Source organism: Lepeophtheirus salmonis, chromosome Z (genome assembly GCF_016086655.4).
Source record: "Lepeophtheirus salmonis chromosome Z, UVic_Lsal_1.4, whole genome shotgun sequence".
In the NCBI taxonomy this organism is placed as follows: Eukaryota; Metazoa; Arthropoda; class Copepoda; order Siphonostomatoida; family Caligidae; genus Lepeophtheirus; species Lepeophtheirus salmonis.
In genome coordinates this window covers 10,971,205-10,997,705 of record NC_092584.1, presented here as the reverse complement: position 1 = coordinate 10,997,705, position 26,501 = coordinate 10,971,205, and the positions used below count along the sequence as shown (strand labels likewise).

At 30.1% G+C, this 26,501-nt stretch overlaps 1 protein-coding gene across 1 annotated transcript in view; it reads right to left on the bottom strand.

The window, feature by feature from the left end:
- The window catches only part of LOC121130460 (uncharacterized), a 274,370-nt gene that overhangs the window by 77,830 nt on the left and 170,039 nt on the right, over window positions 1–26,501 (bottom strand). The window contains exon 2 of the mRNA XM_040726204.2: window positions 6,605–6,882. Coding sequence (XP_040582138.1) covers window positions 6,605–6,662 — 58 coding nt within the window. The 5' untranslated portion in view covers window positions 6,663–6,882. The remainder of the gene's footprint in view (window positions 1–6,604; window positions 6,883–26,501) is intronic.

The window sequence follows — 26,501 nt, the reverse complement described above, 5'->3', positions numbered from 1 at the left end:
CCATAAGTCGAGTAGACATTATAAACAAATATTAGATGTGATTTTAATAAGAAAAGATATATTATGATTATCATTTTTTTTTGGTATTCCGGGAAGGTAAAATAAAATGGCTTGCCCTGTTGGCTAATGCCTAATTTTAACAAACGTCGAGCCCTTTATATAAGAGTGTTCACTTTATTATTAGACAAGGTTCTTATAGTATAATAATTCACTTGGTTGTATATATGGTCCGGAGTTAAAACATGAGTTTGGAGAATAAGGTGAAAGGGACAAAGAAATGTAAGCCGTTCAAACAATTTTTTTTCGATCATCAATCCATTTTCCCTGTTTAGACACTCAAAAATGAACAGTGATCATAAAGAAGTCTAGCTGACTTTTATAATTTTGGGGCCTTTGCCCCAAAAATTATGAACACCCTAAAATAATTACTAATATAAATTGCTATATTTTATATATTTACAAGCAGAGGGTGCCCGTTGCTGTGCTGAATAAAGGGAAATAAAAACAAAAAATGAAGATAGAAGAAACAACATGGATTTAGAAAGAGGAGAAGAAATAGAGAAAGAGAAGGGAAATGAAGTTTAATTTTGGTCACAAATATGCTCTTAATGACCTTAGAGGTAAAAAGAAAAATAATTCGAGAATACTTGGTTATTTTATACGTCTACTGGCTAAATTTCAGAGTGATCTGTTACTCCATTTTGAATTCCATGATCTGGTATGAAAATACTAATCAAAAAAATCAAAAAAAAAATAAAAATGCTCCAGCAACTCAAGTGGAACGAACTAATATTCGTGAAACCCTTTTTTTAGGAGAAGGGTTCTTTTTGAATAGTCATTATCACACTATTTCATTTCATCCATCTTTAAGCACATCAGTTTTTTAATTGTCAAGCAAAGAATAAAGACACATTTTATTTATTTCTATATAATTATAGTTAAAATAATTCTTCATTATAAAATAAATATTAAAAAAAAAACTTTTCTTAAATGACTATGATAAATTGATTGTCATTAAAAAAAAGTTTCTTCCTTGTTTTACCGTCTAAGTGACCTTGTAAAAGGCCTCTATGCCTCCCTGATGTATATTTTTAATAACAATTACATATATTTCATTATGAAACAAATTTGGTTTTTTTTCCCAATTTATTTCATACTTTAATGGATCATAAGTTTGAAGAATAATCAATTTTTTTATAATTAGGTTAGTCGTAGCGGGGTTATAATTGTGATGGTATCATTTGGAGTAACAAACTATTCAAATTTTTATATATCTACCTCCGTCAACGATGTTGAACTCAGATAATATTTTGGAGCTACCCGCCTATTGGTCAAATAGATTTATACAGAAGGAAAATTTGCCGAACATAGATTTGACCATTTGGAATACTGAGTATGTACTTAAATATTCTTATGGTTTTTTTTTTTTTTTGCCGATAAACTAAATAAATTGTGAGATAATTAAACTCTTATAATATCTATTATAACGAAAACTTATTAATTTTTTAAAAAGTGTTTGATACTAAAAGACATTAAATGTGGTGCGTCAACATACAAACAATCATGAGCTAAAATTATGAAAATGAGATTATCCCACAGGATTTTTTTACTTTATACATATTATATATTTGAGCGGTTTGTTTTTCAACATTTTCCAGATTTCGGTTATAGCAAGTCAGAAAAGTTGTGATATGGAAATAAAATTTCCCATTGGTAATTTTCTTACGATATCACAACTTTTCTGAACTTGTCGTAATCGAAATTGAAAAAAATACTGCCTTAATGTAAATAGTATCGTCTTAGTCCTTATATATTCAATCCAGTCCAATGTTAAACCCCGTCTCATGAGTCCTCGGGACCGATCCTTAAGACTTTCAGTACTAGAATGGACTAAAAAAGAAGAAATGCAGTTGAGTGACTTCATAAAGGTCTAAATTTTGTAAGTTTAGGTCTGACATGCAGGGCTAAACTAGACGAGAGCGAGCTGGACAGGACTAAAGTCTTCAGTCCTAAATTGGGACTGACCCTATACTGTTTATAAAGACAACCCAATATTTCATAGACATATTTGAGTCAATGATGGAATTATTATTCAAATTTGTGTAATAATGAAAGAAACAAGCTAATATTATTTATTGTCTACGACCTTTATTGGATTTATGGTACCAGATTCAAATATAATCAATCAATGATTTATTCTTCTATTGCTAGATGAGCGTCGAGTCTGTTTTTGTTTAGAACCAAAGACTGTGGTCCAGTCCCGTCCAATCCTACTTATCGATCTTATTAGAAGGTAAAATCGATCCCTCATGACGTTAATTATTTTTAATTATTTCGTTATATAATGAAATAAATCATATAACTAAGTAACAATATAATATGTTCGTATTATATTGTGTTATCATGAAAAATGTAATATTTTTTTGCAATATTTGTGAAACAATCTTAATACATATTTACTAATCAATACATATTTATTATTAACCTTGATAAACCATCCATATTTTTATGAAAAAATCCTAAAACCGACAGTTAAGGACCAATTCAAAGACTGTACCGGACTGAACCGAATAAATAACTACCGACACAACACTAGTTACGATTAATTTTGGTTACTTTAAGTGAAGCACATCCAAAGGGTCAATATGAATAGTTTTTGAGGAATTGTATATATGTAATACAAACATGATTTGAGAAAAATCATTTGGGCTTACTTTTTTGTGCTGATGGGCGACCTGTACTGAAAAAATATCCACCAGATGATTTTTTTTAGATCACTTTAACTGAGCTCTAGAGAAGATGAAGATTTCGGAGAATGTCAACTATAGACATGAGCGTGTCATTACCTATATTATATCACGTAATCTTTTATACAAAAAAAAAACAGAAAAAAGTACAAAATCAGTTGGTAGTTAGCCAATTCTTTCCAAATAACGAATGATTAATCAATAATTCGTTGACATATTTTAAAAACATGCTATCTGTGACAAAAGCCTGGATTGTGATATTTTACAAGTTTCGACATAAGCAAATTGTACAAGTTTCTATTTCTTTGTATTAAAATGCAGGATTTAATTACAAAAATTGCCCAGCCTAATTACCAACTATACATTGATACTATCATTTTATTTTGATCCGTTGACATGGTGATTATGTATTTATGAGTAATACAACTGTGGACATTTGAGTTCTATAATATGCCACAATATATTTATATTTTAGTAACGTGTATGAAAATATGTATTCAAAAAGTACACTTTCAATATATGAATCATCTATGACATATTCAATTATTACATGATTCTAATTCCAAGTACTATAGATCCTTCATCTAAAATTATTCATCCCATGTTTTTGTTCCAACTTGTACAGCTTATATAAAATCGTAACTTCTACACAACATATACAATGTACAAATTTATATATTAATTTTTAGAGCTAAGTCCCCTGAAATGATGAAAGTTAGGAATGCCCCTGATATTAAGTTGGTCTCAAGACGATCATGACCGATCTGAAAAATTATATCACTATGTGGTTGTAAATAAAAAATAATTTAATGCTCATTACAATACTTTGCAATTATTCGAACAAACTATTCATATCATATGATGGCATATCCCCCTCCCCCCTCTTTTTGAGTTAGTTTTGAAGGTCCTCTGTAATTTTTATAGGACATTAAGTTTAAAAAAATGTTGTTTTATAAAATTATGACGTATTTATATAAAAAATACTTTGAATGTGCTTTTAATTAAGCATAGTGACTATCTCTATATACATAAAATATATAACCATGTTTAATGATTCATAAAAGAATAGAAAAATGTTTGTACATGTTTATATCTATGATAAAAATAAACGTCATTCCCTTATGAATATTTTATTGTGTAAATGCTAAAAATAGCATTTACACAATTATCATGACTGTAGTCTCTTTTTTTAATCAATAGTCATATACACAATATAATGTTATACTACAATGCGTCTGATAAAAAACCGTAAAAAATTTACCTATCCACCAAAATAGTAATTATTTAATCCCCGTCAGACCTAACCAGTGCCATTGGGAGCAACAGAATCCCATTGCCATTGTGATGAATGCTTTTGCTAGCAACATATTTTCCTGCTTCTTTCAAAGAATATGTTGTAAATTATCATAAAGTAAATGTCGTGTTAAGCACGTGAAACGCAGATAATTTACTACCCACGAAAATCGGCCATTTCTAGAAAAACTGAAGACTTAGTGTCATCAGGAAGAATGGCTTAGCTAGCAACATATTTTCCTGCTTCTTTCAAAGAATATGTTGTAAATTATCATAAAGTAAATGTCGTGTTAAGCACGTGAAACGCAGATAATTTACTACCCACGAAAATCGGCCATTTCTAGAAAAACTGAAGACTTATTGTCATCAGGAAGAATGGCTTAGCTAGCAACATATTTTGCCATGTCCTTTTAAATAAAAGCTGGTAAGGTAACATAATAGTAACGTCGTGTAAAGTGAGTGTAACACAAAAAATTTACTGCCCACAATAATTGGCTATTGCTAGAAAAATACGTTATACGATTATTAGGAAAAAATACCTTTTGGATCGTATACATAATCGGATACAGAGTAGAGTCTAAGGGCCAAAATTTGGGCTTTTTGTATTATCTGATATTTTTTCTTCCCCAATAAAATTTCACCTGGACAGATCCTAATATATGGTCACAACATGCCATTGAATTTTGAATCCGATAATAATACAGATTCAACTGCATCTTGATATCAAGGGCGAACCAGATGTCTGATTCCAATTAATGTGTCATCATTTGGGAGATCTATTTGAGCTATTTAAAATTAAGTATGAATAGGACATGAGCCAACTGTTTAGCAGTTTATCAAATAACCTAACCGATATTCAGTTTCACCTTTTTGTAGAAAAAAACACTCTTAAACAAGGAACTTAGGCAAAAAAATAATTGTTTATTTATTTAAACCTACAGTTTTTTTTTACATAATTCTATCAAAAATGCTAAGAAATCAGTGTCATACTAATAAAAATCATGATATCATATAAAATGAAGGTGTTTTATTATACGATATATTTTTTTAAATAAAAAGAAAAAAAAAAAATATAAAAATAATCATTTTATTAAATACGTGACTTTACATCCCTAATCTATTTTGTTAAATAAGCTCTACAAATATATTTTCGTCCATATTTTTTTACAAGTAATCTATTGGATGAAATGAAATTATTTTTGGTCTATACATATAAAATAATAAGACATGGAACGACAACTTAGCTTTTGGTAAAATCATTTTTCTGCAAGCTGTAATGACAGATTTCAATTTACAAATAAATAAATCAGTAAACAGCCCCCTTTTGACATTCACCATTGTGAAATAAAAAAATAAGTTATAAAGAGAAACCTCCCTTATAATCTGGGTACACAAATCCCTTATCCGTACTACCAACTCCACCACGGGCAGGAATACACCATGAATGAGATATGGAAGGAATTGTAGGAATTGCTATACTATTAACACACTGTATGCAACACATTCCTTCGCAAGACGAAGTTTGTAGCACAGATAACGGATACGAATATCGAGATTTTGTGTTCCAAGCTAATGAGGAGGTTTCTCGTACTAATTAATTTTTGTAGAATAATAACATTTCGGGGAGTGTTCGAGAGGTGGCTGTCAACTACAACTAAGTCAACAAAGCTTATACTCTATGGGCTATTATCCTTCAAAGAGGTTGTAGTATTTCCCCACAGCACGGGACACTCTCTGAACCCTTGAGTACAAATGAATATATGTAAACAACATTCATGCCTGGTTGACCAGTTTAAGCCAAATAAGGTAAAACCCTACTTTAAAATTAAGGAAAGAAACACAGCTGCTTTTTTTGTAAAAATATTTCATACTTAAATTACATTTTTAGAAAAAAATTTTAAGAATGCTTAGGTATTCTTAAAAAATTACATTTTTTGGGAAAAAATTTTCGAAAATTAAACTTCGAATGAATAATTTGTAATAAAAATATTTCAAAAATCTACAGCTTTTGACGAACAATTAATTTTTTAGATTTATTTAAAAATTATTTTGCTTTTCTGAAAATTTATAATTTTTGGAAAAAAAAAATCGAAATTTAAATTTCAAATATATAATTTGTTTTAAAAAAAGTTTAAATATTAAATTTTTCGGAAATACATTTCAACAACTTATAGCTATTGACAAAAATAAAAATTTTAGAAATTTTTTTTTAGAATTAAATTTCAATTTCAAATTTGTTTAAATAAAAAATTCAGATATTAAATTTTCAAAAAACATTTTACCAACTTATAGCTATTCACAAACATTATATTTCTGTGGAAAAAAAAATTCCTTAATTTGGGGGAGGGGAGGCCTATAGCCCCTCTTACCCTCCCCCTGCGGACACCCCTTCGAAACCTATAATTGACTCAAATATGTGGATGACCTATTCGGATTTAAAAAAAATATTGGACTTTCTCGATTTTCTTATTTTTTGATCATTTTTTTTCCATTGTTGACGTACCACAATAATTGTAAATTATGAATCTTGATTCACAATACTTTGAATATAAATTCTGTCTTACCTGCATTACAGGTGTAGATCCAAAGTCTATAATAGCGCATAGCTGTTTTCAAATACATGCCCGTTAGAGTTTTTGAGTTTCTAAAAAGTTTTTTTTGCCAGACAATGATGAATCTTCCATACAAGAAATATAAATAAAACAAGAAAGAGTTGTCAATAATGATGCTTTAGGTCCTTTGAATTGCTATCCTTTTTATTTAATTCATCATTAATGTCAAAGAGGTTGTTTGATGTATATATTTTGTATCAGATCCTTGGGTCACTTCTTTTCAAACTTTACTGGAAAGAAAAAACAAACATATTATTAACACAAAAAATAAGAACATCTTAATTATAAATGATTTTAGATTAATGACCATTTTAACGAATAAAAAACTATATTTTCCGTAGTAATTGTGACATATGCTACCATCTATAAGCATTAGTAAACAAATTCAATACCTTTTTACCCATTATATTTTGGATCTATGAATTCATAAGCTGAAAACATATTTGAAGAAAATAATATTATATTTTGTAGATTAAAGGGGATTGATTATATTTAAATTAGTACATTATTATCAAACAAGAGATGTTCTCTACACGTGTTTACAAATTAAATAAGTTAGATGTGTTTCTTGAAATCTACCGAGCCTTTGGATTCGATCAACCACATATTAAGAACCAATATTTTATTCAGAATAAGATATAGTTTACAGGGTATGAAAAGAAAAATGACCTTAAAACAAAATGGTAACCCTGACAATTTGAAGAATTTTTTGGTGGAGAGCAGCCCAGCTGTTATGACTTTTCATTCGACTGGCTACAAGCAACTGTGACGAGGAAAGATACAGTAATAAACAAGGACACTTACCAATGGTAATGTTAGGGTCCTAATTATGTCAAGGACTAAATGTTAATGTTCTCACACGATAGTTGCAAAGCGAATGTAAAAAAAAAAAAATGTTAGATCTCCGAGGAAATTTTTTGAGTACATGCCCAAAACATATATGATGAATCCATTCTTGGACTCCGGGTAAAAATGGTTCGTGTATCGAATGCCCAACTCCTCATTATTTCTAAATAAGTCACTCTCAGATATAACAAAGAGGATTTCCCCTTTCGTCAGATTAGAAACCGAGAAAAGCAGACACATATTCTACAAGTCTACAATAATTCAAGGTATTAGTGAAGCTGTGGAGACGAATTTTCCAGAGGAGTATGGGTTGAAAATAGACGTCCTAGACTAGCTCATAACGACGTCGAGCCCGAAATCCAATTACAGAAAAAATGAGAGTCCTTTCAATTCTCTACGCAGTCCAATGTAGAGAATAGGGGGTCCCAGGTGTTTTCGAGAAATATAAGGAACAAAAGATCCATATTTTTGGATACTTCAGAGATAATGGAGTACGGCTTGTATCAGGAGAATGCACAGAAGGAGGTGTATATAATTTTTGAAAGGATGGATGGATAGGAAAAAAATAAGAAGATCATTATAATAAAATATGTTATTTATATGTTTTCTGCGTTACTTACATTAGTTGTTGGTTTCTTAAGTAGTTTTTTTTTCCTTTTGTTTACATAGTCTCTCTACAATCAACTAGAATTCTTTAAGGGCCGGATAAGGACTCCCCATCAACTCTCCTTTCTTTTTTTTATCCTTCGCTTTTTTAAGTTAGAAGGAAGGGGAAAATATGAAAGTATATATTTTATTTATTTATTACTGATTAGTGATATTAATGGTCGAGTTAAGAGGGGGTGCAATTTTCAGGGGGGGGGGAATATGGGGGGGTATAAATCAATAAGTGACTGGCGTCTCAAAAAAAAAAAAGAAACACTACATAAATAACTAGGCTTTCAAAATTTGTTCAAAATCAAAAAAGTTATGGACAAAAAAAGAAATTGCTGACAATTGCACTTTTTTTTTCAAGTGCAAAAAAGTGTATTTCCAATGGAATATTATTGGATTAGTAAAAAGAATAAAGTTAGTAAAAATCTGTCTATAAAATTCCTTTGCATTTAAATTTAAACCATAAATATTGATGTTGTTTAACTGAAATATCCATAATTTTCTGAATAATTTTCCATGTTTTTCATTTCATTTTCTTTTTTTTTATCTAAGGTCAAGTTTTAAGAAGAAATGTCACAATAGTTTTGTACATAAAATGTTTAAAATATAGTTTTTGCAATTACCAGAACATACTATCAAATACATTTTTGCAATATTTGCAAAAAATAAACTAGTCATCTAGTGCAATTTTTTCAACGACATTATCCTATTTAACTTTTTTTTTGCTCATGGATAAAAATTATTGAAAGATATATGTTCCTCTTTACAATATAAGTAAATGCTTTTTACTGGTTTTTTTTGCAAAAATAGTACAAAACAGTTTTTTTCAATTTTCTTCGTTAACTTTGATTTGGCAGTTTATTGACAAAAATAAAAAATGGATTTTTCATCTAAACACATTTTTTCACATTTATATATGTTGCTATATTATGTGAAGTTATCAATATATCCGCTGCACCAGACCTCCTACAACCAAATTAAAACAATAAAAATATAACCATATATATCTAAGCGACATATAAGTTCTCTTGGCGTTAACTTTTTTTTTTAATCAAGAGCCTATGCCTTGGCAAATAAAAAACTTTTTTTAAAACTTTTAACTTACATTGCCTTATGCTTGAATGAGGGGATAAATTATATGCACATAATTAGAATGAAAATTATATTTCGTTAAAAGTTGCTTATGATTATTTTTTTTCCTTTTCAAAAGTTGGTTTAAACCAACAAAAAAAGCAAAAATACTCCAAAATATTAAACCAAAATTACCGCATACAAATTAAATACAAAAAACTCATTAAAAATTCGTGGTCAGCTTACTAATAAAAGGAAAAATAGATTTTTTTTTTTGACTTTTAATTATTAATAAATAAAGAAGGGATCTATGTACAGAAAAAACGAAGTTTACCATTAGAAAAAATACTGTGCACTGTTCATTATTTATTATGTTGTGGGAGTGTTAACATCTCCTCCTTAAAGAAGAAATCTAGCTTATCTTCGGTGCTATTTGTTTTTAACTCTTCCTTTTATTGGTCAGATTGAGTGTCACTGATAAAGGATTAGTGACTATGAAAGTATTACAATTATTCCATCAGACCTAGAAATAGTCATTGAATTCCATATACATAGAGTTTATTTCGTTCTCTACGAACGACTGGGTCACAAACATAGGCACAATAATTAAATTTCTTCCTAGCGCGTTGTCCATTGAGCTATGTTCTTCAATAATTTATTTGAAAATGTACAATATAATAAATGAATTTAAATGTAATTAAAATGTTTTCCTGCGAGTCGTCCTATTTCAAATATAGAATATATTTCTTTTTATAGCTGTAATTCCTTTTTTCCCCATCAAAATCGTAAAATAGTCGGCTGATCTAAGCAATAATCTTAATTCATTTTATAGCCTATGTCATGTGTCTGCTTTCTCTTTGTGCTCTTACACAAATGCTGCCTCCATTCATCAAATTCCCAGTACAACATTTTTAGACCGCTCGGATTGAGTGTATTTCTTTTTGATGTGGACGCAAACCTTTTAGGGCCCGGATAAAAAAAATACAGCGACATTATTAAGCTTTGCCGTGTGGAGGGGTGCATCAGTCTCTGGGGTGGACAAGTACCTTAGGGAAGTAAAGTTGGATCAAAACATAAATGGACTGTTCGTGCAACTCTTATTTTTGTATGTTATAGAAAAAAATAGCAAATATCCTCAATTTTCTTTCTTAGAGATCATTTTTTATAGATTAAGTATATATATTGTATAATATAAATGTCAATAGTTATAAATTAACAATCATTTCGGAGGAAGGACATCCGCAGAAATGAAATAAATAATTAATATATTTGTAGAGAAGAAAGAAGAAATAAGATATGGTCTATTAAAGAAGAAGAAGCTACCCCCGAGATAAGTTATGCAAGAAGGGATCCCAATTAACATGTGTGTCGTGTACGCATCAATTAATTTATATCTTACTGTTTTAATTAATATAAGATGGATATTTTGTACGTATTAATATAACTACAAAATCTGCATTGCAGTTGTATCATCGTTACTAGTAACACACACACACAAAAAAACAACAACCAACAACTCTATATATGATGCTTCTTAACCGTTTCCTTAAATTAATTGATACTGGATATTGAATAAGTCTTGCAGAACCTCTTTAACTTCATTTATGAAAGGTGTAAGAGGTTCAATCATTAATTTGCGCATAATAATGAAAAACTCTTGTTATACGAAATATTACAGACAAATATGTATACAGATATATGTGCCGCGAACAAATATATTTTTTTAATACGCAATTTTATCTCCGGCCTCAACTACAGTCTCTATATAAGGGCGAAAGTGCAATCAGGCCTTTACCACCAGCTACCTTGGAAAATCTTCTTTGGTATTGCAGAAAGCTTGGTTGGTATGTCGTTCTATCGTGCCCCTTACAAAAAAAAAGTCCATCCGATGCAGATCCGGCGAGTTTGGAGTGAGATGATTTATTTTAGGTCTGGGAGGGAGCCGAGTTCTGCTGCCACATGTAAGGCCTCCCACTGACAACTATGTCAATCCAGAGATTCACCTTGGTCTCTAGCAATTGTTATTGTGTATCACACAGGACGGACTCCAAGGAAGGCTGTATGCCTATTCCTAATATTAAGGACAATGAATTCATCAATTGATTCCATTTATTTCCAATTGGTACAGAATTGAACAAGGTATCTTTCAAAAACAATCAGCTGCCTAATGCCCTTTGTTAACCCAAGAGAGGATGCTAAATCAATTGAATTGTGCGGTGCTAAGTGACTTCATTCCTAGTAATTTTATTCGAAGTAAATAGATTCCTATGTCAAATTCATCCTCGGACGTTTCATTCCTACTTTGAAGGGAGATATTTAGTGACGTCAAACAGTTTATGTTTCTAGGTTACTTAGTAGTTTTTGGGTAGGGCTTTAGAAGGAGGGCTGTCCAGTTAATTGACAGTATTATGGATGATTAGTGATGGATGGGAGACGGATATGAATGATTTATGTTCGTTTATACCTTGAGAATTATAGAAAAATAAGAAGAGTAATTCCGGGATTTACTCATATTTCCCGAGAAAAAAAGTATCCACAAATCCGGATTCCTTTCCTTCTCACTATTAAAGGTTTGATGTCATTTATAAGCCATAAACAACATATATCATTCATATCCGTCTTCCAACTGTCACTACTTATCACTCATCTCCAGTGCCAACTGCCTAGGCTTCCCTTTACAGTCCCATGAAATTGCAAAATACTCTTTTGAGATCAACACGGCCATGATTATGGCGAAATTCGCCATAAGAAACTCTTAGACTAATATACCGTCTGTAAAGATATGTCTGGACTCCTGCGAGGAAGTCAAAGATGTTTGATGAGAGCACATTATTGACTCAAACTATAGCTAAACCTCACGAGTATCTTAACTTATCTCATAAATTTGAATAAGAATCCTATAATTTCCTTAAATATGTTTATAAAAACACTGAGCCTTATTCATATATAAAGTATGGAAATAATACTTTTGATGATTTTCCTTACTGATTGTTTATATGTTGACACACCAAATTTGTACTTAATGTCAAATTCCCTTGAAGACATTAATGTATGTAACTCTCATATAAATTGACAGTCCCTAATAAAAACAAGAAGAAGAAAAGTACTGAATAATACATATGTAAGATATTCGACCATTGTATGAACATCCATATTGTACATATGGGTACTCATGTAAATTAGGGTGGTTTGTTGTTTTAAAAAAAAATCAAATTTCGAATATGACTTGTACGTAAAAATTGTTGTATGGTAAAAAAAAAATAATCTATGCAAAATTTCATTGTTCTACGATGTCATCTTTAGGGCGCAGATCTGGATCAAATGTTTAAAAAAATGCAATGCTTTTGTGAATTCAGTTTAAAATAAGATGCAAGATTTTATATTTTGCATTAAAGCATTTTTTGATCGAAAGTTTTCTAAGCTATACAAAAAAATACTAATTTTTTTTTTGACTTATGGTACCTATAAAATCTTATATACTTGAAATAGAGACGCCATTTTTCTTTATTCCCGAATTAGTCATTTTGTCTTATAGTAATCGGTATACTAAATATAAGTTCATTATTTTTCTAATAAATGGCTTTTGTAACTTGTATATGGCATAGTACTTTCGATCAACTGCAAGATGATGTTGAAAAATAAAACTTTGTTGCTAGTTTTGTGACTGTTTGTCTCAGTATTGTCTGAGCACGCGTCTAGGAGGGACACAATAAGAAAAAAAATACGCCGTATTGTATAGTTTTTCTTTGAGCTTGGCAAAAACGCAAGCTAGAAGGTGAAAAATGTGAATAGTGTTTATGGTCTTGAACCTGTAGTAGCCAATTACGTAGTATTTTGTTTTGTTGATTCCGTTTCAATAATTTTGTTGTAAAAGATGCACCCTGCTCTGGAAGGTAATGCTCAAAATTGTAGATACAATAATTGAAATCCTCGAGTCCAACCTTCATGTAAGGACTGAGTTCCGTTTTCCCCTCGGTTTTTCTTTATTAGGTCCACAGAAACCCCTAAATTTTATTATAAGGATCAGCAGTAATAAAGAACTAACCCTATCAGATCAACTCACCTCATTCGGACAACTAAAGGGTAGTAAGCTCTCCTTCTCTTCAGCAGAAGGTTTAGTGTTCAGCTCTTTTAGAGTAATGATTTGGGAGAGTAACTGTCTCATAATGATGAACCCTGTATGGGAAAAATTTGACACTGGAGTGCATCATCAGAGACATCCTACTTTTAATTTATAAATATAAACAGAGAAGTAGCTGTCAGACACGCCACTGTTAGTATACACATTATAAAATTATATTAACATGATACCCCTTCTTTGATACACATCGCTTGTTATGTCATCTAATTAATTTTGTAATATTTATTTTAAAGACACGCACTAGCTTTGTTGTGCATTACCCGCTGCTTCATTCTTGCTATTTTTTTTTTTTTTTAGTATCTCACGTCAATAAAATTTCATGAGTTAACCAATATAGATAATTGGAAGAGCAATGTATGAAATAATGATTTTACTCAAAATAAAGAATGTTATAATCTTTATTAATAAACAAAATAATTTTTTTGTTCTGTTAGTCTACTTTGACTGAGAGATTCGACCTATAGATTTACTACAGATTATTTCTTAGTATCTAAAAACTTTTACACATCAGCTATAAACCAAATTCGTAGAAAATACAAAAAAAAACAAAAACATAAAAAAACCAGTCTATAATATAGATAAATTTATGTATGAGTATATGGTTATGCTTATAAAAGAACGTTAGAAAGCTACTATAAAATCTTATAGCCATACATATGAATTACCCCTTCTAAATATCTGATCCAATATATATATATTGTATATATCTCATAGAAAAAGTTATGAAAGAAAGTTTTTTTACATACTGCATGGTTGGTTGTCCTTAAAATAACTTGTGAAGGAATATTTTATTAAATAAATTATATTTTAAAATAGATAATTGACTTTCTATTTTTACTTTTATGTACATATATATATTTGTGACATCAAAGTCACTGTAACTCATCATCCGTGATCATTTTATTATCATATTAAAGGAAAAAACAAACAAACTATTGATTTGTTTTTGTTTTTTCAGTCAAAAATTAATTAATATTTCGAAATTTGCTTCTTAATTTTGAAAAAAAACAAAACACGACTGATTAGAGTATTTCCTGATTAAATAATTTCTAGAGTAGGTTTCCCCGGCATTGCCAGGGACATTAAGAAATTAAAATTAATTAAAAACTATTCTGCTTTATATCTAAAAAAACAAAAAAAAAAACCGTAAAATTTTATGTATGGTTATTGTTTTGGTTTTATGAGTAATATATATCCCTATATAGGTAGTCTTGTTTCACGCCATAAGGAAGTAGTTGCCTTGTTCTGGGTGAAAAACCGAACTTGCCATATCTTTCTTGAGCATTGAGGAAACCTCTTCATATCTCAAAATACTCGGCACTCCAGTAGTACAAGTGGAGCTAACAACACCGCCGGCGTGTAGCACCAATTACCCCTTATACTATTATAAAATACACCCCATACCAGTTGCAAATGTATCCTTTCTCCGCCACTCCTTTTCTGAGCATCAAAGAAAACTTATAATATCCAAAAAAAATTATGTTTTCATCGTATACAGGTGAAGTAATGGACCTCGAGGCACTTTAAACTGCCCCACTGCCACATTTCTAAGCACGAAGGACCACTTCCTAATATGCTTATATAAACACCTAATCATGGATTACAGGGTGCTGGTCCCTTAGGCGGAATAAATTCTTCTACCACTGCTTCCCTGAGCATCAAATCATCCTTGTAATATCCAAAATAGATCCCGGCCCTCAGATTGTATAGGCAAAGTGGTAAAAAATATTATTTAAAGGCCGTCATGGCCTTGAAGGCCAAAACATTTAATAAAATCGTTTCTGGAGCCTAAAGCACATATGTGAAACATTTCATAAAATCCATTCCTTGGCTAGGCTGTGATTGAAGTACATTCATACACCAACTACAACATTCCCATTAAATATATAAAAGATTATGAAATAATCAAACAACTGATTTCAGAATTGTAGAGTCTGTAAAAATAAAAATAAACGCGGATTCTTTAACTTTACAAAAAAATTGTTAATTTCGTGAAAATACTAATACCTACAAGCCTAATTCTTATTTCATTTGAAAGAACTTAAAAAGATATTTCAAATCATATCATATGTGTGGGCTTTTGGGATTAGGAAGAAATTAGTTTTATATATTAATGGATTCAAAATCTAGGATTGCGTTTTAAACGTATTTTGGGAAAAAGGTAAATTGGTTACTTTTGATAATAAGTGTTGGATATAATTTTTGATTTTGTTTAAATATACCTTTACTTGTACTGATCGAAGGCACTGTTGTGTGACTCACTCTATATAAAAAATGTATAACAGCTGCCGAGTGTATGAAGAAATCGGGTTTCATAATTTATTTAATATGAAAAGTTAGAAGTTTATTAAGATTTCAGAAGTTAAATAATTTTTTTTTTTATATAAAAACTAAATTGTTTTCTGACTACAACAGTATGTAAGGAAATTTTATTCGTGAGGTAACACTGTCTGATATTACTTATCACACCATCTGTGGCTCTTAGAATCAAACCCCGATGATACTAGAACCAAAAAAGTACTTTTTTTTAATATGTGTAAGTTTAAATGCCGGTTATCACATCCATTGTGGGAGTACACGTCTAAGCCTATATGTATAAATCATATCAGGAGAAGAGTTGCTCTAAAAAAATATCATTCAAATATATATATAGAGTAGGGTAGAAACATGTGGACTCAAAAGACATCAGTTCTTTTATATTTTCAATAATAAGCAAAAAAGTAATATTACCAAACATGTAGACAAGGTTTTTGCAATATAGTCACCTTCATTATCAATCACAGCATTTATACGTCATCTGAAGCCCATGCATGAGTTAATGACACACTCCTCTGACAAGTTGTCCCATGCAGCCACTATGGTAAGATTTCAGTAAGTCCACATTTGGGTGTGGTGAGGTCCTGTAGATTTCCCTCTCCAAAGTAAACCATATAGAAAAGTTAAGTGGGTTCAAATCTGATGAGAAAGGGGGCTATATCTCTTTGTACCAGAATCGAGTCATGTTATCTAGAAATAATTTTGGCACTTGGCGGATGTGTGAAATGGGTGCCGTCCTGAATCCAAGCGTAGTTACCCTCCGGGTAGTTGGTCTTCCGCCATGGCTAGATGGTGTACCTAAGCACATAATAGTAGGCATCCTGCCCGATTTTCGGTACAGTCTTGAAAAAAAAGAGAGGAATCTTCTTTTCATCTGAGGCCACAGCTCCGAGGACCATTTTTGGACTAAACCCATTGAGCCTTTCATTTGTTTCTGCAAGCCAGTGGTCGTTCCTACGGCTTAGGAATTAATCAACTGTGTAAATATTCTTGTCCGAGCAAATTATCACAATCGACCAATTTTCCTTGATCCATGTGAGGATTTAATTGCACCTCTCGAGCTTCCTGGCTTTCATACCCATTGTAAAAAGGTCGTTGCGGGGTCCTTTTGACATAAACTTCGTATTCATCTTTAAAATATCCCCTCCATTTCCTGACATCCTGATGGAATGGCTTAATGATTAATAAATATTTTTGTATGCAAAAATGACTTTGGAAACAGAATGTCAAAAAAAAATAACGAAACCTTTCCATAATTATGTGAACATAAACATTAAATTACAGTCCACGTTTTGCAGACCCCTTATATTTACACTAAGACGTATAGAAGTACTATATATGTAGTAACCTGCCTTTAGTATTCTTGAGACTTTTTAAATTTTAATGGGCTGTAAATTTTTCACGTTTTTTAAAATGCACTACTGTGGACATCGTTACATTAATATGTTCTCGCAACCTTTTCTTCGTAAAGAAACAGCAAAACAGGTTCTGAGCTATACAATTTTTCCCAATCCATGAATTAACATTAAATAGTTATTTAAAATTGCTTACAGCTCCTTAACAAGAAGTTAAATTGAAAAAGAAGGCTAGAAAAAATAAAAAAATATAACAAAATATAGTATTAATTTTTTTGTTAATGACGTACTAATGAATCTAATTTCTAACAAGGATTTGTGTAACTCAATTAGCAGATAATTAATCTTCATTCCTTCTTCGGCAATCTCAAATATATTAATTGTTATCGAAGTTAGGTGCATCTGACTATAAACAATAACTTCTTCATCCGTTCTTTGGAAATCTTGGCAATCCAACTGTGTTTAAAGTTTCCAAAGTTAGATCCATCGTCATTTATAACCTATTTTTGACAGCTTGCATTTTCGTAGATTTTTTTATTATTCAATCAATAGTATACTCTTCTTTTTTTAAATATCCTTTTAACTGGTTAAATAAAGTTTCAACGATTAAGTAAGCATTATATTTATTGCATTTACACAATCTGACCTAGGAATTATCCTTTGAGTCCATTTACGTATTGTACATTTCCTTCTCTTGGAGTGACTCTGAATAGAACTTACGCACATTGAGTTAATTAAAATAAGTTCTCCATTGTGCATTGATCACTGAGCTACGTTCCGCCATAATTGTCGTTCAATTTATTAAAAAAATTACACCAAACATTTTTAAGTCGTTTTTTTCTTACATTTTCTTATCATTTAACGCAAATTTTTTTGTAAGGAATACATGGCAGTATTTCAAGGAACAAATCCTGTGTTATTTTTTAATTTTATACGTCAACCTTATTTCAAATTGCTTTGAATTTGCTACATAAGTTCTTCTTTTTTTAAATCAAAAGAAATAATTTTTATTTATGGATAAAGGTAATTTGTCATAGTTTCCAGGAATTTAAAATACCATTATAGACGAAAAAAAGAATGACACATGCCAAAATATAGCACACATCAACTCTCTCAATACAAATAAACAAACAAAATAAACGAAAAATTGTTCCTAAAAATAATATAACACATAAAAAAAACGTGATAAATAACGAAAATATGTTAAATAATTCAAACCATACAAAGTGCAGAAGCAAATTTATTTGGGTCAGTAAAAACAACACTTTTATTGAATGATTTGGAGAATATAATTATACAAAAATTGTTGGCAAGTCACAGATGCTATATCTTATTCGATATGGTGTCTATTAGAAGCAATGTCAGCCTCAATACAATGCCTGAAACTGGTACAGGATTTTACAATTTTTCTCACACTGTAGTTGGTCCATCACTTGGAGATGGAGGACTTCTGGTCAACTACATTTTGATGTGGAGTTGCATTTGTAAATCTCTAAAGGGTGCTCTATCGAAATTAATCAAGGGGCTCAAGTAGTGGGATGGCAGAGACCACATGTTCTTGGACTAGATATATGATCGAAGCTACTGGTGTAGATTAGCACTTCTTGGAGCTCTGAATATCCCTTTGTCAACGTTCTTGACATGTTGTATTTTGAGGACAGTCCTTTCAATGAGGATAATGATTGAAGATATATCTTTTTGGACAACACTTTAACCTTCTCTTTTTCACTCATTAGATTGCCAAATCAAAATAAAGACAGCATTAAAATAATGCTTATTTATGATGTAATCCCATGATTAAAAAAATTGTGCAACATCTTATCAAAAAAAACAAAGTGCGATTGAATCCAATCCAAAATTGTAGACCAGCACCCTGTATAAGGTAGCTAAATCTCTAATGTTGATAAGTCAACAGTTATTATTATATTGAATAACCTGGGGTTTTGTGAATCCACTCAAGTTTTTTTCAAATTATAAATATTTACCCATATACCTTTAAAAAAAAAACATAATATGCCCTACTTAATAAAACAAAAGAGAGTTTATTATCCTTGCAATGAAACCACTCACATAGTTTGGGGAAAAGATAGCATTAAATTTTACGTCTTTATCATTGACATACCCATTAAGGTTATTACATGATTAAAAATATGCATTTCATAAATTTGTTTTTATCTGGCATATCCAAGAAAAAATAAAATCAAAAGAAGAAAAGAAAATTATTGTATCTGTACATGAGTTATGTCTCTCATATTTCGTGTTAGAGACATAAAAAGAAGGGAGAAAACATAAAAAGGAAAATTTTCATATTTCCCTGTGCCACAGGAACATTGAAAGGTTTTAATGTGAAAATGAAATTGTAGAAAAGATAAGGCTATTGTAACTGTTGCTTCCTTTTTTTTTTTTGCCTGCATCCTACCGGTAAAGTGAAGATATTTTGCTATAAGTTAGAAGATATTAATGTATTTCAAAAAATTAAAGGGAGAAAATCTACATCTGTAACAGGAGAAAAGGATGTCAGATTTGACAATGTGAGTCCTTTAGTTCACGAAAGTACGAGAAAAAAATCTCAAGGACAATTTTAAAGAAAAAAATTCGAAGAGAGTGTTCAAAATGTAATGGGGCCTTTGTATAAAATGCTTCCTTGCAGTTCATCAAAAAAAACTTAGTGTGCTCAAATGAACACGGTGTTGTTTCTCGACAACTAATGCACATATACGAAAAAGAAACATTTTAATTAATAAATTATATCCATGTGAGGATATAATACAAATTTCAGGAATTTCTGAACGAAAAAAAAAAAAAAATATTGTCATTAATGGGTTAAAGGTACTCTAAGGTAGATTTGCGCATAAATAACAAACGTCATATCACGAAAAAAGATACATTTTGGATGACGTTGTGATATACCTTATATAAATTTATAACTACTTCAATAATTGAAGTACTAATAATGTTAAACTAGAAACATGTCTTTTGCATTGTATAAACAATATGCGCTTTGAATGCATTTTTACAACATAATTCTGTCAAAACAGATTAAAATGTGGTATTATTAGATGTAACCTAGTTTGAATGCAGCAAAAAACGGTTCAGCTAATGTTTTAAAGAAAATGACACAGACCCTAAATACCTTTTACCAACCTAAATTTTTCCAAATAAGCTTAAAATTTGGTATTATTAGTCTGAAAATATTTCAAAATGCAGCCAAAATGGCAAATTTAATCATTTTTACACTAGTTTCTAACTAAAAATATGTGTTTTGTATTATTTAAACAAAATATTAATCTAAAATATAATTATTCAATTATTATTAAATAGTTTATTATTTTCCGCTCTGAAACTAACACAAACCAAGAAAAACATAAATTTCATTGGCAAGGGGACCAACAATTATAATAAGATTAGGAGTGCCACATTTTACCAACTGAAAAAGGGAATAATTGTATAAATCTATTAATAATAATTTACTCAAAAATGGCAGATTAGGTAGTATTACACCTTTGAATACCAAATTATTAATGGTACGTATAATACCACCTGTCTTCTATTGGACCCATATTTACTTATGGGCATATTTTTATGCATAGATTTTGGGTAAATTTGGTTTTTATTACAAGGTTTTGTATGAGCAAAAAATAGATATGAATACAGTCAACTACATATATATTAGAACAGGAACAGTAAGTTAAATCCATGGTTCAGAACAAACCGCGATACATCCTTCATAGTATGCAGTTCGGTACGGTAACATAGTATTATTTTTTTTTTAATTAAATATTCTTTAAAGTTATTTCGATATTTTATTGTTTAATAATTGATATTGTATTTAAATAAATTATTTCTACATATACTACACTTCTTTTGTGTTAAAAAAGTTTTTTTCTTTAAGTCGGAACTACAGATTTCACAGTTCCTTGAAAGTATTACAATAATAATTGTGTTTTAAAAGAGCACATATGGGTAACTCTGAAGATTTTTTGAGGACTCAGAGAGTAATTTTTGTCAATGTCCTTTTTTCATTTCCTCAGTATCAGAGGCTTATAAAATATATTAATTTTCTTTTTATTCAAATACTTGAACCTTGCTTTTCTTGTAAATATCTTTTTCTTAAGTACTCAAACCCTCAAAATATTACGAACATTATTTAATATATATAAGATGTCTTAATCATTTTTATGGGAAAAAAGTTATCAGTACATATTCAATTTATTCTTGACACGTTAAATATTATTTTGCTTAAGGGATATACTATTTTAAGTACCCAAATACAACCCAAAAGTCTGTTTTTCCCTTTTTTAAAGAAAATTTCCGTTTCTTTATTATATAGTTCTTTGTACATACTCATATGTATAAGTAGAGCTATTACAAACAAACAAAAAAAAAAAAAAACAGAAACTCTCAAAATTGTTTGATTGCTCCAGGGAATGACGTAAAAATTTTTTTTTTTAGATCAATAAAAGTTAATGAAAGTCTCAGATATAGGACTGGAATTGAATTAAATATACGTAAATCAATTTGCAGCTGGATATATACAAGATAAATATATAAACTCTATCAATAAAAGTAACGATAGTATTCATCTATAGATAAAATACAATACTTTGTTTTTCCAAAATTGGACAGGTTTTTATCATTGTTTATAGTAGTATTAAAAGTGTTATCTAAAGTTATTAGAAAAACCCCGAATTTGTATCTTTTAAAATATGTAGAGTTATACAAAAATATGACCTGTCTGAATTAAAGAAAAAGAAAAAAGAAATCAACAATAATTGTGATAACTCTCAAATTTTGAATAATCTTTGAGAAAAGAGAAGCTTAGGTATCATAGTATTAGATGTGATGATTTACAAGTAGCTATAAGAGCCAAAAGAAAGAAAATACACCCAATACTATTCCATAGTTATAAGTTACGTCCAGAAATGCCGAAGGAATCCTTTGTACTACTTTCTATATATAGAAATTCTAGTTTTATGACCTATGTCAAAACATGAGGTCTAAAACTTGAGGTTTATTAAAAATAAATCTATTATTTTCTCGTTAATTTCAATATTTTATTTACCATATGAAGAATGATCCTTTTAAGGTTAAATATATTAAGTTATATATCATTATATAACTTATTGACATTTTGAAGGTAATTTCATAATGCCTGTTTCATAGAAACCCTTGTTCCTATTCACAAAAAAAAACAAAAAAAAACTGGGGGTATCAATTTTCACTAGCTTCTTTTGAGACAATTATTATCCAAAAAAATCATTCGCCATAGAGAGAAACTGGTAGTAATCACTTTTAGTGGACGCATAAGAACCACTCAACAAGCTCCCGGAGCTTTCGGCGAGTCAATGTTGATGTGTGTGGTCTAGCGTTGTCCTGATGGAACACAATATCTCTCTTTTTTGGCCAAAGATGGCCGCTTTTGGGCAATGGCTTCCTTCAGACGGTACAAATCCGAATTAAGAAATAGACTTAAGGGAAGCAGCTTGAAGAATATGATTCCATTCGAATCCAACCAAAAACACAGCAAAATCTTCCTAGCATGGCCATTGTTTGCACTGGCTCATGAGGATTGGACCACGACCGTTCCCACTTGATTTTGTTCATCAACAGTAAACATCCACTTCATGAATGGATCGATTTTGTTGCAATTAAGCAGTGATTTGTATATCGAAATTCGATCCCTGTGGTTTTTGTAGGTCAACTCATTTTTTTCAAAAAATAAAAAAATCGATTTTTTTATTCGACAAAATTTAATTTCCCAAATTTTTTAAATTAGATATTGTCTTGTTTATTATATATTAGTTTATTTACCCAAATACTGCCAAGGTTTAGTGAATTTAATAAGCAGTTTTCCTATAAAACATTCCTTTTTTTTCCTTATGATCCCTAGGATATTTTATTTTTTCAATGTGAGGTCTGAAACACATAATAATATCTACAAAATTAATATATTGTACCTATTATTTTATATAACACACGCAACTAATTAAAAGTGATGAGTACTAATTTTATTAGCAATATTTCATATTAATTTTTATTAAAAAATAATTACTTTCATATACGAATAACAAATTACATATTTTTCAAAAGCCAAAATTATGTTGTTAAGATTACTTTTAATAAGGATTTATTTTTTCATAAATGTATTTTAATTGAGAGTGACGAATGCAAAATGAATGGAATAGTTCAAAATGATACAAATTTAAATGATGTAAATTTGTAAGTTAAATCCGTTATATTTTGGGGGTTTGCTCTTATAAAGTCAGTTATAAAGTGTTGAAAAATAAAAAAAAACTGCTTTTCTTTGCCACTAAAATAAGATTGGCAGGGCTTCTAAGTCATATTGTACACAGCTCTATCTATTCTTTTATATTCGACAACTGTATAATAAATTGCAAAACGAGTAAAAAGTGCGAATAAAAGTATTAGAGGAGATATTTTTTAAGTAAAAAAGTAATTCATATATTTTTCAAATTCTAGAATAAATATCCCCATTATTGTATTTTTGGAATTTTCAATTATTGCCCACATTGGTATTTATAACAGGCAATAGATACAATCGTATATACCCATTTTGATAGTAAATGTATACGAAGCTATTTCAGATTTCGTAGATTTTAAAGCTACTTCCAAGGATTATAATCCTTTGATTTTTTATTTTTTTTGTAAATTATCACTCCTTTTTGACATACTTGGTTAAGTGGATGTCTCATCATAATTTTAGTCACGATCTAGTATCTTACTTTCTCTCCATTTCCTTACCTTTCATAAAAAATGTATTTATTATGAATATACTTATAAAAAACTGTAAAAGCCTTGTCAAAGCCTTGAAAAAGATCTTTATTGTATACTCATTAACATACATATGTAAATTTATATTAAAGTATTTGTGAAATATTACGTAATGACCATTTACAAAAAAAAATACATATATTGTATGATCAAAAGGTCTATTTCGAGGGTTGAGGGCCAAAAGTTTGCTATTCAAAAATTACAAATATACGTGGGAATGCCTTAATGTCATCCTAAAAGTATAATATTTTATGTTAATATTTAAAAACACAAAAAATTAGATAGTTGAAATGAATTTCTAAGATCCTTAAGATAAGATTTTTCCATAAAAATGGGAAGATACATTAATTTAAAATAAAACAATGGACTTTCAAAGATTCATTGTGTAGAGTAAGTATTTGAATGACTACAATTTTGCTTTTATCTCAAGTTTGAACTCAAATAAAAACACCTGGACTTGTGCTTAACGCATGACTTGAAAAGTCCTAGCCTTAACAAAGAAAACACACTTTTTTCGTACTAAAAATATCTCTATTTACATTATAAAAAGGGGTTGAAAAGTTCTGGACTTCACACATAGATGGAACTATTCTTTAAATTAAGAAAAGACACCTGAACAAAAAAAACCTGTTTTTTGTGTCCATCCTAGGACTTTTCAGCCCATGTGTTAATTTTATATAATAAGAGCATATATATTATTTTTTTATATGGTTATTTCATTTATTAGTTATACAACTGAATAATTAAAATAAGAAAAAACAACCTCATTTCAAGTCAAACCCTAACAATAGGCCTTTTGTGAGATATTTAGCTACCCGAGAGTTTTGTTTTTATGTGGGGAACACAAAGTTATGTGTGTTTATGTGGGATTTTGAGGAAAATGGCATAGAAGTGAAGAAATTTAACATTATTTTCGTAATTTAACGTCGATTCAAAAGAAATGTTATTTCATATTAGAGTCATAATCTAAAAAAAAATGTTAATTTAACCGACATAGAAGCATGGTCCTTATTTATTCGATCCAATCTAGTCTTGGGACTTACAAGGGTTGGTTCTTAAATTTTTCTTAAAATACATCCTGTTTATAAGAGTGAAAATACAATTATAAAGGAAATTTTGCAACTAACAAAATTATAAAAATTGCATTTTTCTCACCCCAAACAAAAACATTTTATGTCATATAATCAAGGTTGTTCCTTTATCGGTCAAGTGGGTTAAAAAGTTTCGATTCTTGAGCCACTAGAACTGGATAAAACCAAAGCAAACCAAGGCAGCAATTTATTGTTTATGGATCTGGCCTCTTTTATTTTTGTTCCTTTATAGAATATATAAAGTAAATATAATATTTATTATAAAAATATAATTTAGCTTTGATATATAAGTCAATTTTCTGAAGTTTTTTTTTTTTTTTTTTTTTTTTTGTGCAAAATGTTTTGTTTTAAATGATTTTTTTTTTCCGTCGCCAGAGCGATAAAATTACATCTGAGGTCAAACTAGATAAGGGCTTCTTATGGAGCTGGAAAATTATTTTTAGACACCAAACGATGTAAATAAAAGAGGGAAGGGCTGGGTAGATTATGGATCCAGATTCTCGACTACGCATGTCAGGTCCCTATAATATGATAGCTATAATATTTCTTAAGCCAAGGTGTCCTGAACTTTACTATACCGAGTTCCCCTTACACTCATACATTTTTAGGTGAGGCCTTCTTTAGACGAACCATTTGTATGTGTAGACTAAAATGAATCCTTAAATATAAATCTTCCTGTGCCTTCATCCCCCCTCCCTCCGGCCTCTCCCCTCACAGCCCCCATTTTTAACCAATTTCTTAAGCAACCTTAATTTTTGGTATGTTTTGCTGGAACTTGGGGTACTACGCACACTGCTTATAAGGTAGCAACGCCCTAGTTTTAAGTGCCTTTTTCCAAACTGAGTCTTTATATATAAGCACCAAAAAAGATGAAGCTTAAACGGTTAAAATGAAAGAAAAAAACTGGGATCAGTATAACTGCTGAACTTGAACCGGTCACAACCTTGCATATAATATATATTTATTTTCACAGGAAAAGCTGTCGAGGTTTGAAGAGTATAGATTGGAAAGTTACTTGCAAATAAAATGCGTGTGAGAACATATTAGATGTAATATATAACTTTTAATCTCTGTATTTTATGAGCAGATGTACTTTCTACTAAATTCTTAAATGATTCTTTTTGCACATATGCAACATACCAAAAAATGCTTTTATATATAAAGAATGGCCCACGATTTTTTTTTTTTTTGACATCGCTATAAAAAAAAATTATGGATATTTTTCAATAGTTTTTTTATATTTGAAAGCCTCAACACTCCCGTTAATAATGAAACACTATTTTATTCATATGGCTGCCGTTGCTGGCCTTACTGTAGCCCATTCTGTCGACCCATTTTTTAATACATTCTAGATTGTTTGAGCTTCAATAACTGCAATGGCGACTCCAATTTCGTGTTTCAAATCGTCAATCGTCTCTGGATGGTTGGTGTAACATTTATCCTTGACGGCCCCCCACAAAAAGTAGTCCAATGGAGTCAAATCGCAGCTAGGAGGTGGCCAGTTGACGTTGCCGTTTCGGCTTATGATGCGATTGTCGAAGACAGTGCGTAAAAGATCCACTGTAACGTTGGCTGTGTGGCAC